Genomic DNA, 21,096 nt, shown 5'->3' with positions numbered 1-21,096 from the left:
GTAATTGACAACCGGCCACACGGTTTTCGTAAGGGCTTGTCTACAGTGACGCAACTGCTGGAGACAATTCAGGACTTTGCCGCAGTTATTGATAACCAAATTGATGTCAATTTTTTAGATTAAAAAAAAAGCATTTAGTAGTGTCTCAAATAAAATGTTCTTGCTAAAACTAAAGAATATCTTGAAAAACGATTTGCTGTTGGCGTGGGTACAGGCGTAACTATCGGGTCGATCTCAGTCCATATCAATCGGTAATGCATGTTCGAGCCCAGCTTTGGTAAGCTCCGGTATCCCACAAGGCTCAATATTCAGGTCATTGTTCTTTTTAATTTTTATAAATGACGTTGTTAAAGAATTTCCTGTCAAAATCAAGCTGTTTGCCGATGATTGTGTACTATATCATGAAATACGAACTCCTGCTGACCATCTTTTTCTTAATGACGCCTTGACTAAAATTCATGATTGATGCTCAACATGGCAGATGAGCATTAATACTAAAAAACTGTTTCAATGTATACCACCCGGAAAAAGCAGCCATTAAGTTTTGCCTATACTATGAATAGTCGTCCTTTATCTACCGTGGACAGCTACAATTAAGTACTTGGGATTAACGATTAGCTCTTATCTACGGCGGAACAAACACATTTCTAACATTAAAAAAAAGCTATGAAGAAACTTGGCTATTTAAGAAGGTATCTCCGGCACTTCACGCCGGAATTTTAAGTTACTAGCATACAAAACCTTTATCCTACCTGTTTTAGAACACGCCTTCGTTGGGTGGGACACTTATAATAGGGAAAACATTAAAATACTCGATTATATTCAAAGAATGTCAGTGCGATTTATTTATAATTCATACTGCTGGCAGACGTCTCCTACCACGCTACTTGACAAAGCCTATTTGGAGTCTTTGCAGCTCAGGAGATACCGCGAGAGACTCAAGTAAATGTTTATGATTGTTCACAAGTTAGGAATTAACAGTAGCAAGTACATAGAGCTCGTCCCGGGTCGTTCAACACAAGCTTACCATTACTTAAATGTGAAGTACTCATGCCGCACTGAAACATATAAGAATTATTTTTTGCGGGACTGGAATGTCCTGAAAGCAAATATTGTAGAGTATTCTACTGTGGAGTCGTTAAAGGTTTTGCTTAAGAATTCATAATATTTTAACTTTCAACATTTTTCTTTTTTTTTCACAGTGCTCATTTTGACGGCGGGACGTCGTCTAATGTATAATGTTGTTTCTTTTTCTCGTTCATTTCTTCTGTATTGTGTACTAAATAGCGTGTACTACACGGAGATTTTCTTTTTGTCAAAGTGTATTTTAAAACCCACTCCTGCTTAAGGCTTTGCAATAAAGCCAGCAGTCTTTTGTAAATAAATAAATAAATAAATAAATAAATAAATAAATAAATAAATAAATAAATAAATAAATAAATAAATAAATAAACAAGCAAGCAAGCAAGCAAGCAATAAAATAAATAAATAAATATCTTACTTCGCCAGCTACGTCAACGGTTCGGCAATGTGCGAAAAGTTCTTGACAAGCCGTCACTTGACAAGCCGTCAAAGCGCTTGTCCTGTCTACCTCGTTTCTTTTGTGTCGTGTCTTTTGCGCAAAAAACCCAGAATGCTTAGGCACCAACTAGCCTGCAAAAACATACTCGCAAATTACACGCCCAGTCCCAGAAATCTGCGCACAGCTTTCTTGCCGGCTGGCTGTGCGGAAACTGCGCGATAGCAGCTGCTTTATGCCGTTTCTGACCTACTCCATCCTTGCTTACGATGTGGCCTAAAAACAGCGGTTCTATAGTAAGCGAAGCGGAACTTCTTAAACTTTAAGGTTAACCCTGATGACTTTATTGCCGCCAGCACTGTCTGAAGCCTTTCTACAGAATCGTTAAATTTCGAGGCAAAAGCGACGATATCATCTAAGTATACGAGACAAATTTGTCACTTATGTACCACTGCTGTATCCCTTATACGCTGGAACATTGCTGGCACCCAAGTTCAACTGCCATTATCTTAAACTCGATTAGACCATTAGCATCCGGCGTGATGACGGCAGTCTTCCGCAATCCCTTTCATCGACTTCAGTTTGCAAACACGCTCTCTTTAGACACATGGACGAGAAGTACCTGGAGTTGCAAAGAAGGCCTCGAACATTGCGGCTACAGTCTTGCCATAGACATCTCGTCGCCGCTCACCTCAGAAAGAAATCGATGAGGCCGAGTGTCGGCGGCTTCCAGCATGAACAAACAAACATGACAAAGCTTCGCGTCAATACAAACTGCTTCGTTTGCGCGCGGTATTACATTAAGAACGTGAAGTGGAATGCGCAAAACCTATTAGTGAAAAGAAAATGAAAGCAAACGAATAAAAAAAGCGAAGCGACAGCGGCATTGTTGTCTCTGAGATTAGCGCAATTAGTTTGATCCATACTCACCTCATAATCTTGCCGAAAGAGACGAGGTCGATAGGCTGCGACTCATAAACGGCCCAGGCTCGAGCAACAGTCCTGCGTACATAAAAGAGTGTTCTATTCATCACTAAAAAGCAAATCCGGAGGCTTTCTTTTTGTTTTGCTTTACCGCCTTTTTTCATCAGATTACCATAAGGAATTTTTTTTTTTACTAGCAGCATTTACTGACTCACGTTTACAGGATCAGAACCTTTTGAAGATTTTTTTTTCTAAATGAGCGAGATCCACCTTGAAAGCAATCGTACAAAAAAAGCGGAAGATTTTTGTCCACAGCAAGCATTGGAAGCTGTTACGTGATATGCTTTAAAATCCTAGCTTTATGGCTCATTTCATTCTGATATTTTTCAAAGGAAATATCTGTCTGCGAACTTACAATCACAGCTGAATTTCGCTTAAGTTCGATGTCTGAATTTGGCTCATTGCGACAAAAAAAAAAAAAAACTCCTCTTATGTTCAGTTAGAGCAAGCATTAAAAAGCCTCCAGGCATACTCTCTTTTTCTTGAAATCGCGGATCTCTAAAAGTAACCTTGTCTGCACTGGGATGCCAGAGTGTTCGGGACCCGTGTAACAAGAAAAATCAGCCTATACCTTTCGTATTTGACGATGAAAAAGGTCGCGAGGAAAAACTGGTGCAACATAAGCTACTTAAAACTCTATCAGAATTGCAATCAACCAGAGCTCAGAACTCTGCACGATATGGAGTCAGCGCCTCGCAGCAACATCTAGCCAGAAATGTTTATTTTCAAGAAAAGCTTTCCAATAAAAAAAAAAGAAAGCCTGAAGAGCGCCTCTTGCCTCAACGAAGTTTGTCACGAAACTTCGCACATGGTCATCTGTTCTGATTATCTTTTACGGTGGCAGATGAAGTGAAACGTTCAAGGAATTTGCTACTTACGCATTCTTGGACCCGTTGTGAGGCATAATTGAGTAAATGTTGACGTTGGCACCGAGAAGATCAGAGAGGCCCCTGAAATGAATAACATGTGCGTTCGTTAACTGCCGGGGTGCACGTCGCACATGCTATATACCACTTGGAATTTTCTGATTCGGCCAGTATAGTATAATCGGTCAGGAGTATAATTGTTTCCTTCGGCATCAAATTCACCGGAATGTGGTCAAAGGCGAGCTGTACCTACATTTCAGACTAACTGAACAGCCGCAGTAATTTTGAAAGTAACTGCGTCCTCGACCTTGCCGCACTGCATCGTATACAGTATATTCCAGCCATGTGCGACGCACGATGTCTCCATCCTGGGGAATGGGATGATGGGACGCGTACCTGATCGACATTGACAATCTGGATTAGGTTACTGGAGTTTAAGCTTCAGCACACGAGCATTACTTCTGTCCTACAGACACTTTATTGCAGCGACCGCAACCACGAATAAAACGCACTCTCTTGAACAAAGCGCAGCTTGAGAGTGGTGTTTCGTTTATACCTTTCAATGTTTTCCTTCCTGGGGCGGACTTGGTCCTCGCTTCCTGGCAGGACGACGACTATAGATCTGTTCAGGTACTCCTGAGAGGGCAACAAGGTCGAGAAATAACAGGAAAAAAAAGTTCACGGATTTTGATTACATGGCTTTAAAAGTGAGAGTACTGCTTTGTTAGCACCCCATTAAGCCATAATTTTCAAACGGCTAGACTGTTCCTGCATATACAATAACGAATTCAAAAGCACTGGTGCAACAAAGTGTGGAAACTCTCTAAAGATGCAAGACCACAAATGTCCTCAATACTCTTCACAGACTAATTGTTGCAGAAAGGCGCTAATTTTCGCTAGCTTCAAATCAGCTCTCAAAACATCTCAACTTGGTTTGTATATTTTATACATCCAATCCTATACCACTACACTCACTCATACTCTGCAAGCACAGAACTAGGTTGCAGTGCCCAAAACTCATACGCTCACCAACACGTGCCAAGAATCTTGTCACCGTACATATACGTTCACCGCACGATCTTGTGCCGTTGCCTAGCAACCCGAGTTACTCGGGTAAGCTCGGGGAAGTTCGGAGGAGCGTCGCGCCAATAGCGCGAGAGGTCGCTCGGGAATGAGAGCAACACGGGTCGCACAATCCCTATACCGGTGGCGGTGACAGAAACAGCCACCTGCCAGTGCAGTGGCGCGTCGCTTAACCGCTGCGCCACTGCGCTGGTAGTGGTATGAGGCCTCTTAGCGATCTATGAATGTTAAGTAGAGAATGCCGCCAATTCCGCATATACGCGCATTAAACCACTAAAAAATATCGCGTCATACCCTTCAGGCGTAGCTTAAGTGCTTCCTCTAATTGAAGAATGAACACCTGCTTTCACACGTCTACTCAGTTTAACTACGTTAAATGCCTGCCACTTCTTAGCTTGTATTTTGGCTCTTTTCAAATACGTATAGATTTTCGGCTCTCTGAATGAAATTTCCACTCGATAGAGGATGTGCCGTGTAGTCTTTCCCTGCCTTTGTCGTCTTTTTTGCACTGTATACGTCAACTCGAGCGGGCACCAACTCGCCCACTTTTCGATTCTTTTCTGCCCCCTTAATCATTTGTTGTCTATCCATCGCTTGCCCTTTTTTATTCTTTCCATATCCGGAAAGCTATGCCGCTCACCTGCGTGTGCACTCGCACGGGCACTGACGCCGAGCGCACGGGAATGCCCTGATCGTGGGCCCGCACCGTAAGCACAAGCGGCAAGCCAGCGCGGGCCCCCCGTTGACGCCGAAAGGGGCGCCGACAGGCTCAGGGCGCCCGACACGGGGTTGATGCGGAACTTCTGCTCGTAGTTGCCGCTCACGATCTCGTACGTCACGTTGCTGTTTGGACCTGGCGCGTCGGCGTCTGGGACCTGGCGCGTCGGCGTCTGTGGCCTGTGCCGAAAAAAAAAAGCAGTGGGGAGGGGTTCAGCGTTTGTTTGGAAGCTTTAAGACAAGTTTATTTGGCGTCTTGAGCCAAATACTCAGAGTAAATGTTTTAGAGCCGAGTTCTTCTTGGTTTGATCAACACAATATTCCACTTGCTAGCATTCGAAGTTGAGGCTTGCAAAAAGAAATTTTTTTGAAGAAGCCGAGCAGTGCGGACATAATTATTTAAATAAACTACTGACCTGAGAGAAACATTATCTTTCTTGTCAATTTACACACTCTGTTGCAGTTGCAATTTTGTAGGAACCTTTGTTTTTGCGTCTCATTAAGCTTATATCCTCAGAATGGTAACTAGCGATATTTGAAAGGCTCGGTAAAATGTCGTACAGTCCCCGTCGCACTTGTGCAAAAATATTGAACGGTGGGCTGTAGACTGGGGCGGCGATTTCTACAGAATTCTCTTTGGTTTTCTAGAGCGCTAGAAGTCAACCGCTATTCTATAAGGTACTCGCCCCGAAGAAATTTTGTCTCAATGTCAAGCCATCCCACACTGTGCCATCACAAGACGAGGAGCTTTGCCACCTAATTAGTATTTATACAGCGGTCAAACGAACAAATGACGAAGAAAGCAAGGAAGCAAACAAACGACGGTGAGTACGACGAAGTGAGTTCTTACATGCGGAAATGTAGAAAAGGTGTCGGCGGTATTTCATTATTTCTAACATTATTAGAGGTTTTCCTGCGGTGGCATGTCGAGCCTATCTCTAAGCAAATGCGAGTGCGATGTCGTCTAGTATAGTACGCAGGCTTAAGTCCTGCTCACAAGCACCCTACTTTCACTCGAAGCTGGCTTACATGGGTTATCTTAGCAGCCGGGGTTGTATTCATCGAGGAAAGAAGCCTTCTGTGAGACTTGAAAGAAGATCAGATATTCCTCAAAAGATCGTCGCGACAAGCAGGTGAAGCGCATAAATTCATTCAGAGCGACAGACTGCTGCTCATATCAGCACACAAAGAGGGTGACTCGCAGCAGGGTGTTCGAAGGTTCTCAGGAAGCTCCTCTCCTCAAGAGGGTCGGCGGGTGAGGGCGAGCACAAAAGGACCGACTGGACAGGTGGTAAAGCTACCACCAATTGCGAATTGCGAGCAAAGAACAGGATTTGTGCACAATCCGTGGCCCACGTGGCAAGAGGAACAGAGTGTGAACAGTAAGGAACAAACGAGACAAAGAAGGCCGAAGCAAAGCTTCATCCTTCGAGTGGACTTGAAACATGGTTCCCCCCCCCCCCCCCCATCACAAGTACACCCAGATATCTAAACGTAGCGCAGCCAGAAGAAACTGGACATGGTGACAAGATGAAAACAAAACAAAACAAAACAGTGAAGAATGAACTGGACTAAAAGCAGCCCAGTGAAAGGGGAGCCAAAAACAATGAGAAAAAGCAGAGTGAAAAGTACAGGTTAATAACTTGATCTGCGACTAAAACAAAAACAGTTTCAAGAAAGATATTCCAGGTCCCAGTTTTCTGCGCTATGGGACCTCATGTGACTCACCGTTCAGAGAGATAGATTTGTCAAAAACAACAGCCACACGCGGCAATTTTTTCAAACCAATACTAAAAACCATTGTAAGTACACCGATGAAAAAGAAACGCTAGCCTTGTAAGTCAGTAAAATAGTTAAGAAGAAAAATTGGGGAGACACTTAAGCTCCACCGTTAAGGGATGATGCTATAGCGTTAATGCGTCCCAGCAGCGAATCCACGTGATCTGATTACCACAATGACCGATCACGTGCTCTATTAATGTTACCAGCTCACATGACGCACCAATTCCGCATGGCACTACATACTGTAGTTCGTGTACGCTCACTCCTCACAGACATGCTACTCGCTTAATCACTACTCTCTTGATGAGGGCCTCTCCAATCACGCACGTTCATTAGCATGCACTCGTCAGCTACCAGATTATGTGAAAGACTACACAACATACATACAAAACCACGCTTCATCCAAGCCGTACGAATGTATCATGTCTTACTGTCAATGGAAGCGTCAGAAGTTCAATTCTCCACTACATATTTACCCCAATTTTCTTTTCAGCGCAATTAATTTACTTTATATAACTACATGTCGTAATAACGTTTGAGTCAAGCTGCGACCTTCTAATCGCCATATATCTGATGTTTTGGAGACTTTTCATTCAATCCCGCCGCTCCACGTGTGACGTCGAGCCTTTTCGGCCAATGCGAAGTTTCACAACAACGCCCGACGCCACGGGACACCGTATATTCAGCAGAACGGAAGCCCTAAACCCATCGCTTTAAAAGCAAGGCAATCTCTGGCTGCAATTACGGTACCTTCATTAGGTGTCTCACAACTTAAAGAAGGTCGCGAAACAACATAACATTAATTGTTTTTTCAGCCCTTTGCCAATTAGCCAAAATTTACTCTTCGGGCAAAATGAAAAAAAAAAGTGCCGTGCTCAAAGAAATACGTTGATCCATTCACGGACTGGGCTACGCTCGTATCTCTGATATTCTTTTGAGTGTGGATGTATATACAGCGGCCAGACCGGCAGCTAAGTCAGCGATACGGGAACCGCGGAAGCGTGTACGTAACAAGGCTGGCGGCCATCTTGATTATCACTGTAAGAGGTGCAAAAACTGCGAGCCGTTGTATAAAAGAAGGATCACTGAAAATGAAAGGATAATCTTTGAAGCACTGCTGATTGCCAAAGCCGGAGACCAGTTTGTTGGCGCCGCTTCGATTGATCTATTTGGCAAGGTACTCATTTTTTTTAGAACGGCATTAATCTGACATTGCTTTTGCGTTTTATTGATGCGTTTAGTGTTGGTTTAGAAAGAAACTTCCGTGGACGTTCTGTAGCGGCGGCCGTAGTTTTTGATTAAGCTATCGCTTCGAACCTAAATACATTTGTTGAAATTGTTGTTGCTGTTGCAAATTGGGTTAACTTGCACTTTTTTCAACTCTGCTTTTGCTTCTATGTTTTTGAAACTGCTCTCGCTAGGCTGCTTTTAGTCTAGCTCATTCATTATCGTTTTTTTTTTGTGCTTTAGAGCGATAGCTCTACTCCTCCCCCGTACAAAGCTGAAGGTCATGTGGCTATGAAATTTGACCTTCAAACCAGGAGGAGCGGAGGCTTGGCTCGGACGTCATGCCACGTAACTCGATAAGCTTCCCCGCAGCTGCGGCACTCTCGCCGACGGCCCTATCGCAACTTCCGAAAATCGCGTGACGCGCCGCTCGCTATATAAAAGCGTGTGGCATGTGCTTACCTTCACAGAAAACCATGGATGAGCTACGTGTCGTAACTAGCGCTTCGACGGACTATGTATAGTCACCGTCCAAGCCAATACACTGATATGTAATAAAGTTTGTTCAAAGCTAAACCATGGATAAACCATGGCTAACCAGGCTTAACAGAGTTATCGCTCGTATTACTAGGTTCAGCCGGGTTGACCCACAGCTAGTTGTCATCTTGTCAGGGGTCCGGTTTCTTAAATGCTGCCGTGAGTTTAGATATCTGGGTGTGCTGATGATGAGCATGTTTTGAGATTCGATCGAAGGCTGACGTTTGCTTCGGCCCCCTTTGTCTCGTTTGTTGTTTCTTATTTACGCTTTTTCTTTTTTGTCACGTGGGTCACGGTTGGTGTATAAATATTGCACTTTGATTGCAATGAACTTGTTGGCAGTTTTAGCGCATGCCCTCTCCGTTCTTTTGTGTGTATCCGCGTGTATTCGCGCTGTGTCCCCCCGCCAATCTCCTCGAGTCCGTTCATGAAAAATCAAGCTATTTTTCTTAGTCCAGTATTGAACATATGTGAACAACAGCCCTTGGTCATTTGTGCATGCATGTGTGTGCGTTTGTGTGCGTGAGCGCGCGCGTACATGGCTACATGGCTACTTAATTTTGATGAAGGCGAAAAGGAAAAAAGAAATGACCATGCGCTCAGAATTAGCTACACGATAGAGAACCCCCGGTGATAGAAACTGATACAGAGGCTTCGGCTACAGCGTTTCTCACTCGTGATCATCGTTCTCATTTTGAGCAGCGTATCTGACGCATAGCCAGTTTCATACCCCCAGCAATATTTAAGATACCTTTCCGTCTCTCCGGTTTCGCCTAACGAGCATTCACTGTGCAGTAGACTTCAGTATGTTGAATTTCGCTGAGATTAAGCGGGGAGAGTGGGCACGTCCTCCGGCAACCACCGCCGCCATTTTATAGCCATTCCAATAAACCAGCCTCTCAGTAGCGTGCTAACGTGACCTACCAGCGCCATAACTCTTGGGCCTATTGCTTTTGCATATAGCTTCGGCGACTACATCTGCGTGACTGAATGCAGGAGGCAAGAGGCAGCTCATATTTTATCAGAATGAGGGAACACGATAAAAAGAGAAAGCTGGCACCCTTTGTATTAACCTGTGGTCGTAAAATTGTCTGAGCGGCCGAGAGCATGGCTTGCGTTACTCTTTGCACTGCAAAGAAAACTCAGCTAGAAGAGCGAAGCACGCGTCAGAGTGGCCTGGCCCGGGCTTGCTTGCTTTACGCTTTTAGCGACTAGTATAACCACAGAACGTGAAGAGAAGATATAATTACCGAAGAGGCTATACGCTGTTTTCCTGTCGTCCAGAATCATGCTCATGGTATAGAGTAAAATGGACGACCTTTTTTTGCGGCCATTATCTTATAAGACTGAGAGCCTGTCATTTCCGGCTTCTGGCTCACGCACTGTACAGCCATGAAACATGAACCCTTTACCATATAAAACTTTGAGCGGATTTTGGAACCGTAGGTGTATTAAAATTACGCTTTTCTTGAAATTACGATTTAGTAGCAGTGTTTTATATTTCGACTATAACGTCACCGCATTCACGCAGTGGCTCAAGTTACGTGCACGCAGCGACGCATTGATCCAGACGCCCGGGGGCATTTCTTGTAACAAGAACGCTCTGTGATACGCTTGAAGCGTATTATAATTGTCAGCAATCTTCCCGATTCACATGCTAACTCCGGACAATTGTGTGCACTGCGTGGAGTGACAGATATACTACGAACATTAAATCGGCATTTCCGTTGAATCAGAAAGTTTGCGAGAGTAAAAAATGTATAGTCTATCATATGATGCGATGCGACAAGTCAGCGTTAAAATATTGGTTGCACTTTCCGTTTTGCATTTATCGCATCCCCTTTGCGTGTTCAATTTTGGTTTCGCCGTCGCGTTTTCATTCAGCAAATACGTGGGCTTTGGCTGGATGCAAGCTTTCGAACGGTGGAGCCAGGTAGAGGTGGGTGGATGTTAGGCGGAGGCTCGTAGGTGAGAGATGAATTTTTACCGGTGGGTGCCTGGAGGTGCAGCCACCGGAGGGTGCTCTGAAGGAGGCATTACCGGACACACACACACACACACACACACACACACACACACACACACACACACACACACACACACACACACACACACACACACACACACACACACACACACACACACACACACACACACACACACACACACACACACACACACACACACACACACACACACACACACACACACACACACACACACACACACACACACACACACACACACACACACACACACACACACACACACACACACACACACACACACACACACACACACACACACACACACACACACACACACACACACACACACACACACACACACACACACACACACACACACACACACACACACACACACACACACACACACACACACACACACACACACACACACACACACACACACACACACACACACACACACACACACACACACACACACACACACACACACACACACACACACACACACACACACACACACACACACACACACACACACACACACACACACACACACACACACACACACACACACACACACACACACACACACACACACACACACACACACACACACACACACACACACACACACACACACACACACACACACACACACACACACACACACACACACACACACACACACACACACACACACACACACACACACACACACACACACACACACACACACACACACACACACACACACACACACACACACACACACACACACACACACACACACACACACACACACACACACACACACACACACACACACACACACACACACACACACACACACACACACACACACACACACACACACACACACACACACACACACACACACACACACACACACACACACGCGCGCGCGCGCGCGCGCGCGGACGGCTTTTTTGCCGAAAACGGACTCTACTGCTAAAGCTGTAAAATGGCCGCATAAGGTCAATTATGACTGTTGGCAATTCCAGGTGGCTGAATGACCGACAGAAACTCACTGTCGGTTCTCGAGAGCAACCTAAAACACACATGCTTTCTGCATGAGCGACGAAAGTTTTCTATAGATGGATGCCTGCCGAGATTTGTTCCTGTAGAGCTAAGTTCTTTCACACCAGCGCGCCTAGCGCACGGATGCGTTGTACCTGAACGATGAGGGGCTCTGCGAAGTCCGCCAGGTCCGCCGTGAGGACGGCATCGTAGCGGGGCTGCCGGAACGAAGGTGCGTTGTCATTTGCGTCGCCTAGGCGGACCAAGAGTTGCGTGGACGCTCTGCGGCCTCCGCCATCCTGTGCCTCGACGGTGAGGGCGTATTCCGGCACCGACTCACGGTCGAGGCCTTCGGATGACAGCAGCGTCACCTGGCCCGTGTCCGCGTCCAACTTCAGGCTGCACAATCGCGCGCACACGAACTCCCATGACAGCGTGCGTGAGAGCGCACACCCATAGGCAACATCGGGCATACAGCCAGATATGATGTTGCCTGTTAGTGACTGTTACCGAGTACTCTTTAAACGATTAAGCAGCAGCCTGTCGCTGATTTTTGCGAGTTTTTCGCGCTACTCCGGGATATGCTGGGCGCTAACCATGGAAAGCACCTAATGCTTTAACAACAAGGCGATCATTAATGTGAAAAACCTAGTGCACCCGTTAAATTTGAAGCGAGAAATTCAGGACTGCACAAAAGTCAAGGCTGCTTTCACGTTAAGGTTTAAGTTTTTTTGCGTAAATAGCTTGCACTTGAATTCAAATGATGTTCTCATATAGAACATCATCTGTATACTTATCTGTCACAGGTGCAACTTTTCGTTTGTTTCCTATTGTAGCCTTAGCACACATAGCAACTGGGCAAATATACTGATAGATAAAAGCCAAGCAACCGGTTACCGAGGCCAAAGCGGCACAAAGCGGCCATTTCTTGAGGTATGTAATATGTCAAATTTCTTAAACTGAATTAGCCAGTGACACTGCCACTCCAAAGTAGATGATCTAGTCTCCAATATTTATGTAGACAGAAGAGCTGCGTGCCTTTTTGTGCAGCGCAAGATGAAACACAGCAGTGGCTGAGTAAGAAAGTATTAGAGAACACTTACTTTCTGGCGATCGGACCGTTCAGTGATGTGTACTTGATTGTGCCAAAGCTTCCAGTGTCCGGATCAGTGGCCTGCGTGAATGATAATGCAAGATAGATATCAAAATGCCTTTCAAATGGAACATACCTAAGATCTGAAGTAAGGATAGCTACCCTGTGAATTCAAGTTTAGGAATGATAATTATGAATCACAGGCTATCATTAAAAAAACAAAAACAAAAACAGGAGGGTAGCGATGGGAGTAGGGCGAGTGTGGTTAGCATTAAAATACGCTAGTATCAAATTTCTTTTTGAAATGCGAGTATAATATGAAGGACGAACCTTAGCACGAGTGCCTATATATATGAGGTATGAGTGTAATGCATGAGAGTGATGGCGATGAGTAAAAGTGCAATAAAACGCATATAATTATTAATTTTCTTTTGGTGCAGCGTAAAGGGAATTTGTGCAGCAAAAGTACGCCTTTTTCGCTCGGCCTTTCAAGGCGTGCTTTGTTCTTGTGGCCATCACCAGGTCCGCGGAAATCACTCACAGTGACGGCGGCGATGACGGTGCCCGGCTTGGCGTCTTCGGCCACAACTACTTCGTACATGTCACTCGTGAACATGGGGGCGTGGTCGTTGGTGTCCGCGATGTTTACCCGCACAGCCACGGAAGACGTGAGCGGCTGAACAGCTTCCGTTTCCGCCGCCACGATCTGCAAGCAACAAGACTCGTTGGGCAGCGTGAAAAAATATTTTCATTACACTTATGAATCTCCTGCTGGCACGGCGATTAATTCCAAAAACTTATGAAAGCGGTCGTGGAAAAGGCGGATATACATTAATAGACGCCGATAAATTGGAGTGTGAAGCACTTTAACAATTCCTATAATTTTGCTAGACGAACGCTGCAATATATACCTGAAAATTCTCTGTAGATTCTAAAATGTTTGGATAGTCTTCAACCAATGTTTCTTGAACAATTTTTGGAAACAAGAATTTTCAGTCAGGTCAGTCAGATCTATTGAGCCCTCAGCTGACTAATAACGTCCGGGACAGCAAAGAGGTAATTAAGGTGATTAAAGCAAAATATTGACTGCGATAGGGTGGCTGCGGCTGTTATTTATAGGGCAGGGATATTTTGATATCAATAGGAGAAAACTTTTCTGCACTGGATTTAAGCAGGCCGGAGATGGGAATTAACAACACCGGTTGAACAAGCTCCTCCTATTACACATGGTAGAGTGCTAAGAAATTTCAGCATTTAAGGTCGTTTTTGTAAACTCACAAAGTATACTTCGCAATTTAGCTCTCTACGTCAGACCAGACTGTAAGCTCTTCGTCTTTCATCGACTTGTTCGCTTAGTACCTTATCATGCGAGCATGTGGAGAGGCATTCACATGCACCCAATATCCCAAAACGCGTTAAGTCAGGGGAAGTGTGAATGGGCTGAGGCAGAGGTTAGACATTTACACTGGGTGTGGGAGAGACTAACTGAACTGGTCTTGTTCCAGAGCACCGTATGTGGGCAAGTGCGGGAGTCGGATACCGGTTGCCGTCGTTCTGAAAACCGTTAGTATCTGTTACTCACCTCACCTAATGACTAATGACTCCTACCCTGAGTCGTTTCGGGACGTTAAATCCTCGCAATCACAAACCTTCCACAACGCCGTACCTGACAGCCCCCGGTGTTGCTTTCGCCTGTAAAATCAATCTAATTTCTACATTTGACCTGGGTACCATGTATTCAGAAACCTTCAAGAGTGCAAAGACACTTCCTGTAGATAGAATCTGAAGCGCAAAACGGTGATTTTGGGAGCATAGTGTTGCACCAGCATCGACCAGGCGGAAGAAGGCAATGCATACGACATACGCGACGGAAATGACACTTCTATTTTCGTAAGTGTTTGCACATCGTCGATATAAACAGTATTTTCTTCATTGTTTCACTAATGCGTCCCGTTAAACAAACGCTAGAAATATTAAAGCGTCGAATAATTAAAACAATGCTATCAAAATAATTCAGTTTACTCCCCCTCCCCCTGGCCACCACACCTCAGAAAAAAAACCTCACTTCTTCATTTTTTTCTGCTTTGTACCAAAGGAAAAAAAAGAAACCAAACACACTCATTGAATTTTGGCTTCAACTACAGCAACTCACTCCCTCTCGCGCTTCTGTTTTTTTAGGCTTAGCAGGCTAACTTTTGGACGACACTCACCATGAACTCGACATACTTCGGGTTCGCGACCTCGTAGTCCAGCTTCGAGGAGTCCTGAACCAAGATGGCGAAATCGGCTTCCCGCGAGGCCGATTGTGGGTGTATGGAGAAAACACTTGCCGCCTCTCCTTCCAGGTACAGCCTGAACGTACTGTTTCTCCCCTGAAAAAAAAGTGAAACGCAACCGCGGCAGCTGCATCAGTACCTTGCGTTTCTATGTTGCTTGCCATTCAATTTCACGCTGCACAGTGACTTGATATTTCAAGTATTAGCTGTTGGAACGTGCCGAGTATGCCACTGACTGAAGTATTTTCTACTTTTTCTCCCGCCAGGCTGCAAAAAGCTCGTGCTTCCGGGTCATAGTGAATGCTACACTGAAACAGTGGCGGTCTATTCTCTGAATGCGCCCGCCTTGGAGGTAAAAATTCAGCGCTAACGCCGGGCTAGACTACTGCAGGAATGGATGATAGTAGCGCTATGCTGTGCTGGCATGAGTGCACGCGTTGCGCCGCCAGAAAAAAAAACGCCGAGAAAGGGGACGTGGACCCTCCCCTTTCGTCTTCATTGCAAAGTACTTTCCGTACCAGCACACTGTATTCTTCTTCTTCTTCTTCTCCTTAGTAAGCATGGCACATACCCACGCAGGGGGATTGGCCAAGGTTCAGTAGATAATCCCCATGAGGTATTTGCGCGGGGAAAAATAGTCGTGAGAAGACTAAATCAATATAAAAATTGGAAAAGTCAAATGAATTAAAGAAATATGAATTACCAGGAATAGAACTGAGCATTTTTGGACATGCGACAAAATTTTGTATACAGCTAACAAGGTAATCGATTCTACTGAGGCTTTCTTCTTCTTCTTCTTCTTCTTCTTCTTCTTCTTCTTCTTCTTCTTCTTCTTCTTCTTCTTCTTCTTCTTCTTCTTCTTCTTCTTCTTCTTCTTCTTCTTCTTATTCTTCTTCTTCTTCTTCACCCCAGGTATATGGCACATACCCACGCGGGGGATAGGCTTTCTTCTACGTCTACTGCTTCTTCTTCTTCATCTTCCAAGGTCACATGAGTACGATGACCTATCCTTGAACCTACAGTGGCCATGCATAAATGTGCTTTAAAAACATTGCGCTCTTCATTGCTATGAAAGTGAGCCTCTACCTGCGCTGCTATCCACGAGAGTAGCTTGTTATGCTGGTGAGGTGTCTGTCTGCGGATCGATGGGCGGACGGACGGACGGACAAAAATGTGCGGACACGAGAAAGCAGACACGGGAAAGTGATAATGTAGACGTAGAATCCATTACTGCGTCCAAAAAATTCACAGGAAGAATACCAAAGCAACATGTGAGAACGTTTTACGTGTTTTAGCCTGTTAAGAAATGCTCACAGATTAATACGCATCGTTTGTAGATTGTTAAGAAACTATGCGCTCAGGTGAAATTAAATTTAAAGCATTAGCCTTGTGTCCTTGTCTTGTCAACCATGCTTTCTAAAGCGACATTGACGCACTAAGATTGGAATTCCATGTATGCTAGGGGCTTTTATGCGCTTAAGATTGTAGTTTCTTGGCTCGATAATATCTGTAAAAAAAAAAAAACAGCGATCGCGTCGACAACCCTGTCATCCAGCAAAGTGAACTAAATATTTGAAACAACGCCGCTTCATGAACTAGACCTTACAGACCCTCTAAAATGAATTATGCCTCGCCTGGTGTTTACAAAAGAAAGTTTTGGTCAAATAATCTTTCAACATGGCACACATTCTTGTTTCTAAGCCACATGCTGAAAAACGAATGTATTTAGGAGCGTTGAAGGGGGTCATATTGACGGCTTCCAACGCTGTGGTATGTGCTTATGAACACGCTTTCCTCTCTTAGTATTAAAAAAAAGGGGAGGGGGGAGGGACGAGTAGCTCGTGCCTTATTCTCAGAGTGTAGTAGCAGTCTATCCCAACGCAGCAGGAGTCAGAAATAATTCTGAGGAACCAAAACGCAGGAAAAACTGCAATTTGGAACCACCGCGGAGCGTTGATTTTGGAAGCTGTAAAGTTTGTTATCACGACCATGTACTGCCGGCCAATGTCATGCACACGAATGCTGCTGACTGGACTCACCTGGTCTCGGTCGTAAACTTTAGCCATCACACCAGGCGCCCACTGCACCGCCGTAGAAGGGGCACTGTGCTCGGCCACGAAGCCCGCGTACACTTCGCTGGCAAAGGCAGGCGGGTGGTTCTCTCGCGACATAAGCACCACGGCCAGCTGCGTGGACGCCTCCTGTGCGGGGTACTCGGCTGTGCCAGAGCTCTCCCGCGCCTGCGCCACAGTAAAGAGTGAAAGATGCACGTCATTTTTTCACTCCATATTACCCGCGCCGCTAGGGAGGAGTCGTCGGCATCACGCACATTGCTATCGGCGTATAAAAGTCCTCGGACCGTCACGAAAAGAAAAAGTGTCTTGAAGTTTTTGAGATTCTGTTTCATTATATTTGCTAGCAGTTTATTTTGTATACGTTGCCATTGTTTAGGAGCCTGCTGGGGAGCTGCAGTTTTGAGAAATGCGATTCAGTTGCCGTCTCACCTATCGTACTTCTCACCTATCGTCTCACCTATCGTACATCACAATTTCGCTGAAATATTCAACTCATTAAGGATGCTCAGGGAGCGATATCACATGTTAGCAGCGGCGCTAGCTCTTTCAATGAGCCACAAAAATAATTCAACGGTAAAAGGGTTGATTAAGAAACTTATCTTCAATTTGCTAGAGAGCAGCGGCGTTCAAGTTTTTTGTGTCATGAAGCATTCGGCAGAAGTGAAGCGGCAGAAAAGTAACAAAAATTATATGTAGTGTCGTCGTCACAAGAAACAGCGAGAGAAATGAAAGCGTACTGCGCAAAAAAAAAAAAAACATCAGTGATAATGCACTCAGTCAACGTTCTCGAGAGGAAACGCACCGTGCTTGATCAAGATGCACGCTACTTTACTCCGTGTGGAAGAAAATTACAAGGACGTCCTAAGAATGATATACCGTTATATTAGATCTCATCATGAAAGCGGTAGCGTGGATAAATACCGTTTCCAAAAAAGTGGCTTATAGACTAGATACCATCACGCCCATCCGAAGCTCTGCCGTAAGTAACAGCTCTGATGTCAACCTAGGGATCTCTCGTAGGTAAAGGGATTTCAGTATTTAACCCTCTAATTGTGCTAACCTGTTAAAATGGACTACTCAGCCGGTCAGAGAGATTTCATTACCTCCTCCGTAATTCTTGGCAGATTTAGAGCTAGAGTTCAGGCAATCGCGGTTTATACGAGCTCTTATGTACTAAGTGCTACGATATGGCATAACTATTAGTGGTATCTGCACGACAGGCCCCGTAAAGGGGCCTGCAGTATTGAAAATAAATAAATAAATAAAAATAAATTCTGTACTTATCTGCATTTACCCACCGCTACTGCTCACTACTGAGAAATCTTTGCTGGGCACTTCTTACAGCAGCATCTGCTTCTAGAGGGTGTTCATGCCGCCGGCATGAAAATGCATGAAAGCGGCGCAGTATCCACTTGCGGGCTTGCTGCGCCGGGGCTATGTTTTCTGTATACGCGCCGTGATGGAATCATGGTAACTGCCAGACGGCTTTTGGCTAAAATCGCTACAATGCCAACTATTCCGTATTGCATCTCACTACCTGTTCCCGGCACCAATAAAGCGCCAAAACATGATACTTGGTAGCGTGCACAAGCTGCGTTATTCCTGCGTAGGGCCTCTGTTGTTTACCCTGCGGATGTGTGCGTGTGCAGTGTAGCCCTACTCCTTAACCGGCTTCCACGTACGCGTCAGTTTTGCTGCGGCACTGTCTTTCCTCTGCTTTATGGCAGTACGGAGAACCGATTCTTTTTTTGCTTAGTCTTCTCAGCATCATCCTTCCTTTTCATCGCCTTTTGAAGAACAGGAGCCGTTACAATAATGCCAGCCTGTTTTCTTGATTTTCGCTTTTTTCCGTGCTTTAATATTTTTATCATCCTTCTGAAAAGTGTCAATATCTTTCTGCAGCTTTAAACAAATATTCGCTTTGATTAAGTTGGTAAGGTGCCTTAATTTGCGTACATCGAGGTCTTATTAGCGATGAGAATACTTTCGTTCAACAGCCCGAAGCACTGCATCTGGTCGAGCCTTTCGCAAGGCCTCCCGTATCCGAGCGCGCTGGGCTGCCGTGCCGCAAGACCCACCTTCGGTCATGCGGCGAAGCGAACTGACGCTGCGAACTATCCTCGTCGTTTAGCTTCCGCTACGCCATACCTCCTCTGACATAGAAGCAGCCGCCGGCACCTACTAAACCGCGCGAGGCTGTGAGTGGAGGAATTAGCAGAACCCATGAACTGAGTCCGCCGCCGGCTGCGCCGCGAGCGCCAGCAGTGCCGTCCCTCGGGTCCGTCGCAAACCCGTAATATTACGCTCAGTGCGTCCACCAGCGGCGCCGCCACTGTGTTACGAGCTTCGCGTGTGTCCCCGGCTGGTGCTATCCCATAAGCAGCTCACCCTGTAAAACTTTCAGGGTGCAGAGCTGTATGTCGCTACATGACGTACCGCGACTTTGAGAATGTACACCGCCGTGCCTCCGTACTTGTCAGCCAGCTCTGATATTGGCCGCGTCGTCTTCACTTCGCCGGTCTGCGGGTTGACGGTGAAGTGACTTGACCAAGGGTTCTCTGCGCCCGGGTGGGGTAAAAAATGCCACTTGATATAAATGACACCACAGTGCTGGTTGGCCACGCATTCACGTTAAATATCGGACATAGTTTGGAGGATGATAGCTGTACCCACTTATGCGAAATCTTAAAAGCAGGCTTCGCAAGAATTCACCTTGCGGAACCACCGCGGAAACACCAGGTTCCGCACCTTAAATCCTTAAATTCAGGTACATATCTATAGCACAGTTCAAAAATTGATACAACGATTTTCTTTTTTCTGTATCAAGAAATTTTTTCCCATATATGTTAGTTGTGGTTTGTGTTGCCCCAGACTGTCGTGGAAACATTGTGATTACATTACTTGTTTCGTTTTTCTTACTTTCCTTTATTCCAAGTTATTGTTTGGCATAATTATACCATTGTTCTTTTTCTTTTGTACTTGAGTTATAGAAATTCGTTCAGTTTTCTCTTTTTATTCTCTAAGTTTTAACTGCTGCTCGTTCGCATATATACTGAGCCCTGACACATGTTATCGATCTCCACACCTTATGTAACACACTAACTTAGGGGCCTTTTATGATTAATACATGATGATGATAATGAATATGGGCTTTTAGCCGCACTCATAAACCTAAGCTGTGAAGCATAGGCTGGTAGCCTTTATAGCTGCGTAGGCACCTTTTTCGCGAGTTTCACTTCCGGTAAACATGAGTTTTAGCTAAGGTAGGGCCTGCAGTCAATAGAAAAGAAATGGCGCTGGTCGTCGACGACATCGACACTGGGATCCTAACCAAGTGCAACCCAAATATGAAGAGGACCATGCCTTACTAATACTGCACTGTGACGGTTCACTGCATGCACTCGCACTCCCATAACCTTTTGTATCCAGGCGTAAGCGCCTAACAAATAGCTTTGCATGCTATAACATGTAACACTGTTAGCGTCCGTCAGCTATTCTGTTCACTCAAACCAGAATTGAACACAAAGTGTAGCTTTGCAGACGAATTGAATGCAAATAATGTTGCTAAAACCGAATCGAATACAAACCAAATATTTTTACAAATATGTGCTTATGAACGTTCGTACAAAACAAATATAAATGTGAAAAAGTGCTAGAGACGGTGCTGCGGTACAGCTCCATAAGGTATGGAGTTACAGCTTTCTGTGCGGAAAGACGCAACACTGATCTACACAAGGGGATAAGCAGCACAACGTCAGCATATACACAATAAGCGGTCATATTGTACCTAAAGGAAAATAACGTTTTGCTACTGATGCCACAGCGGATAATCTAGTAGTGCATCTCAGTAGTTGAGAGGAGTGATAACTACGTGTTAGCCATGGCCTCCGAGATCTGGCATTAAAAAT

At 45.1% G+C, this 21,096-nt stretch overlaps 1 protein-coding gene across 1 annotated transcript in view; it reads right to left on the bottom strand.

The window, feature by feature from the left end:
• Cad86C (Cadherin 86C) overlaps positions 1-21,096 on the bottom strand; it is a 136,288-nt gene that overhangs the window by 13,875 nt on the left and 101,317 nt on the right. Inside the window, 11 exon segments of the mRNA XM_077650297.1 lie at positions 2,450-2,521; positions 3,382-3,453; positions 3,926-4,005; positions 5,093-5,197; positions 5,199-5,327; positions 11,900-12,143; positions 12,848-12,918; positions 13,379-13,543; positions 15,048-15,209; positions 17,153-17,353; positions 19,625-19,746. Coding sequence (XP_077506423.1) covers positions 2,450-2,521; positions 3,382-3,453; positions 3,926-4,005; positions 5,093-5,197; positions 5,199-5,327; positions 11,900-12,143; positions 12,848-12,918; positions 13,379-13,543; positions 15,048-15,209; positions 17,153-17,353; positions 19,625-19,746 — 1,423 coding nt within the window.

The sequence above is a fragment of the Amblyomma americanum genome, chromosome 1 (assembly GCF_052857255.1).
Source record: "Amblyomma americanum isolate KBUSLIRL-KWMA chromosome 1, ASM5285725v1, whole genome shotgun sequence".
In the NCBI taxonomy this organism is placed as follows: Eukaryota; Metazoa; Arthropoda; class Arachnida; order Ixodida; family Ixodidae; genus Amblyomma; species Amblyomma americanum.
Note: the sequence above shows the minus strand (reverse complement) of the source record. Positions and strands in the feature narration are given on the sequence as shown.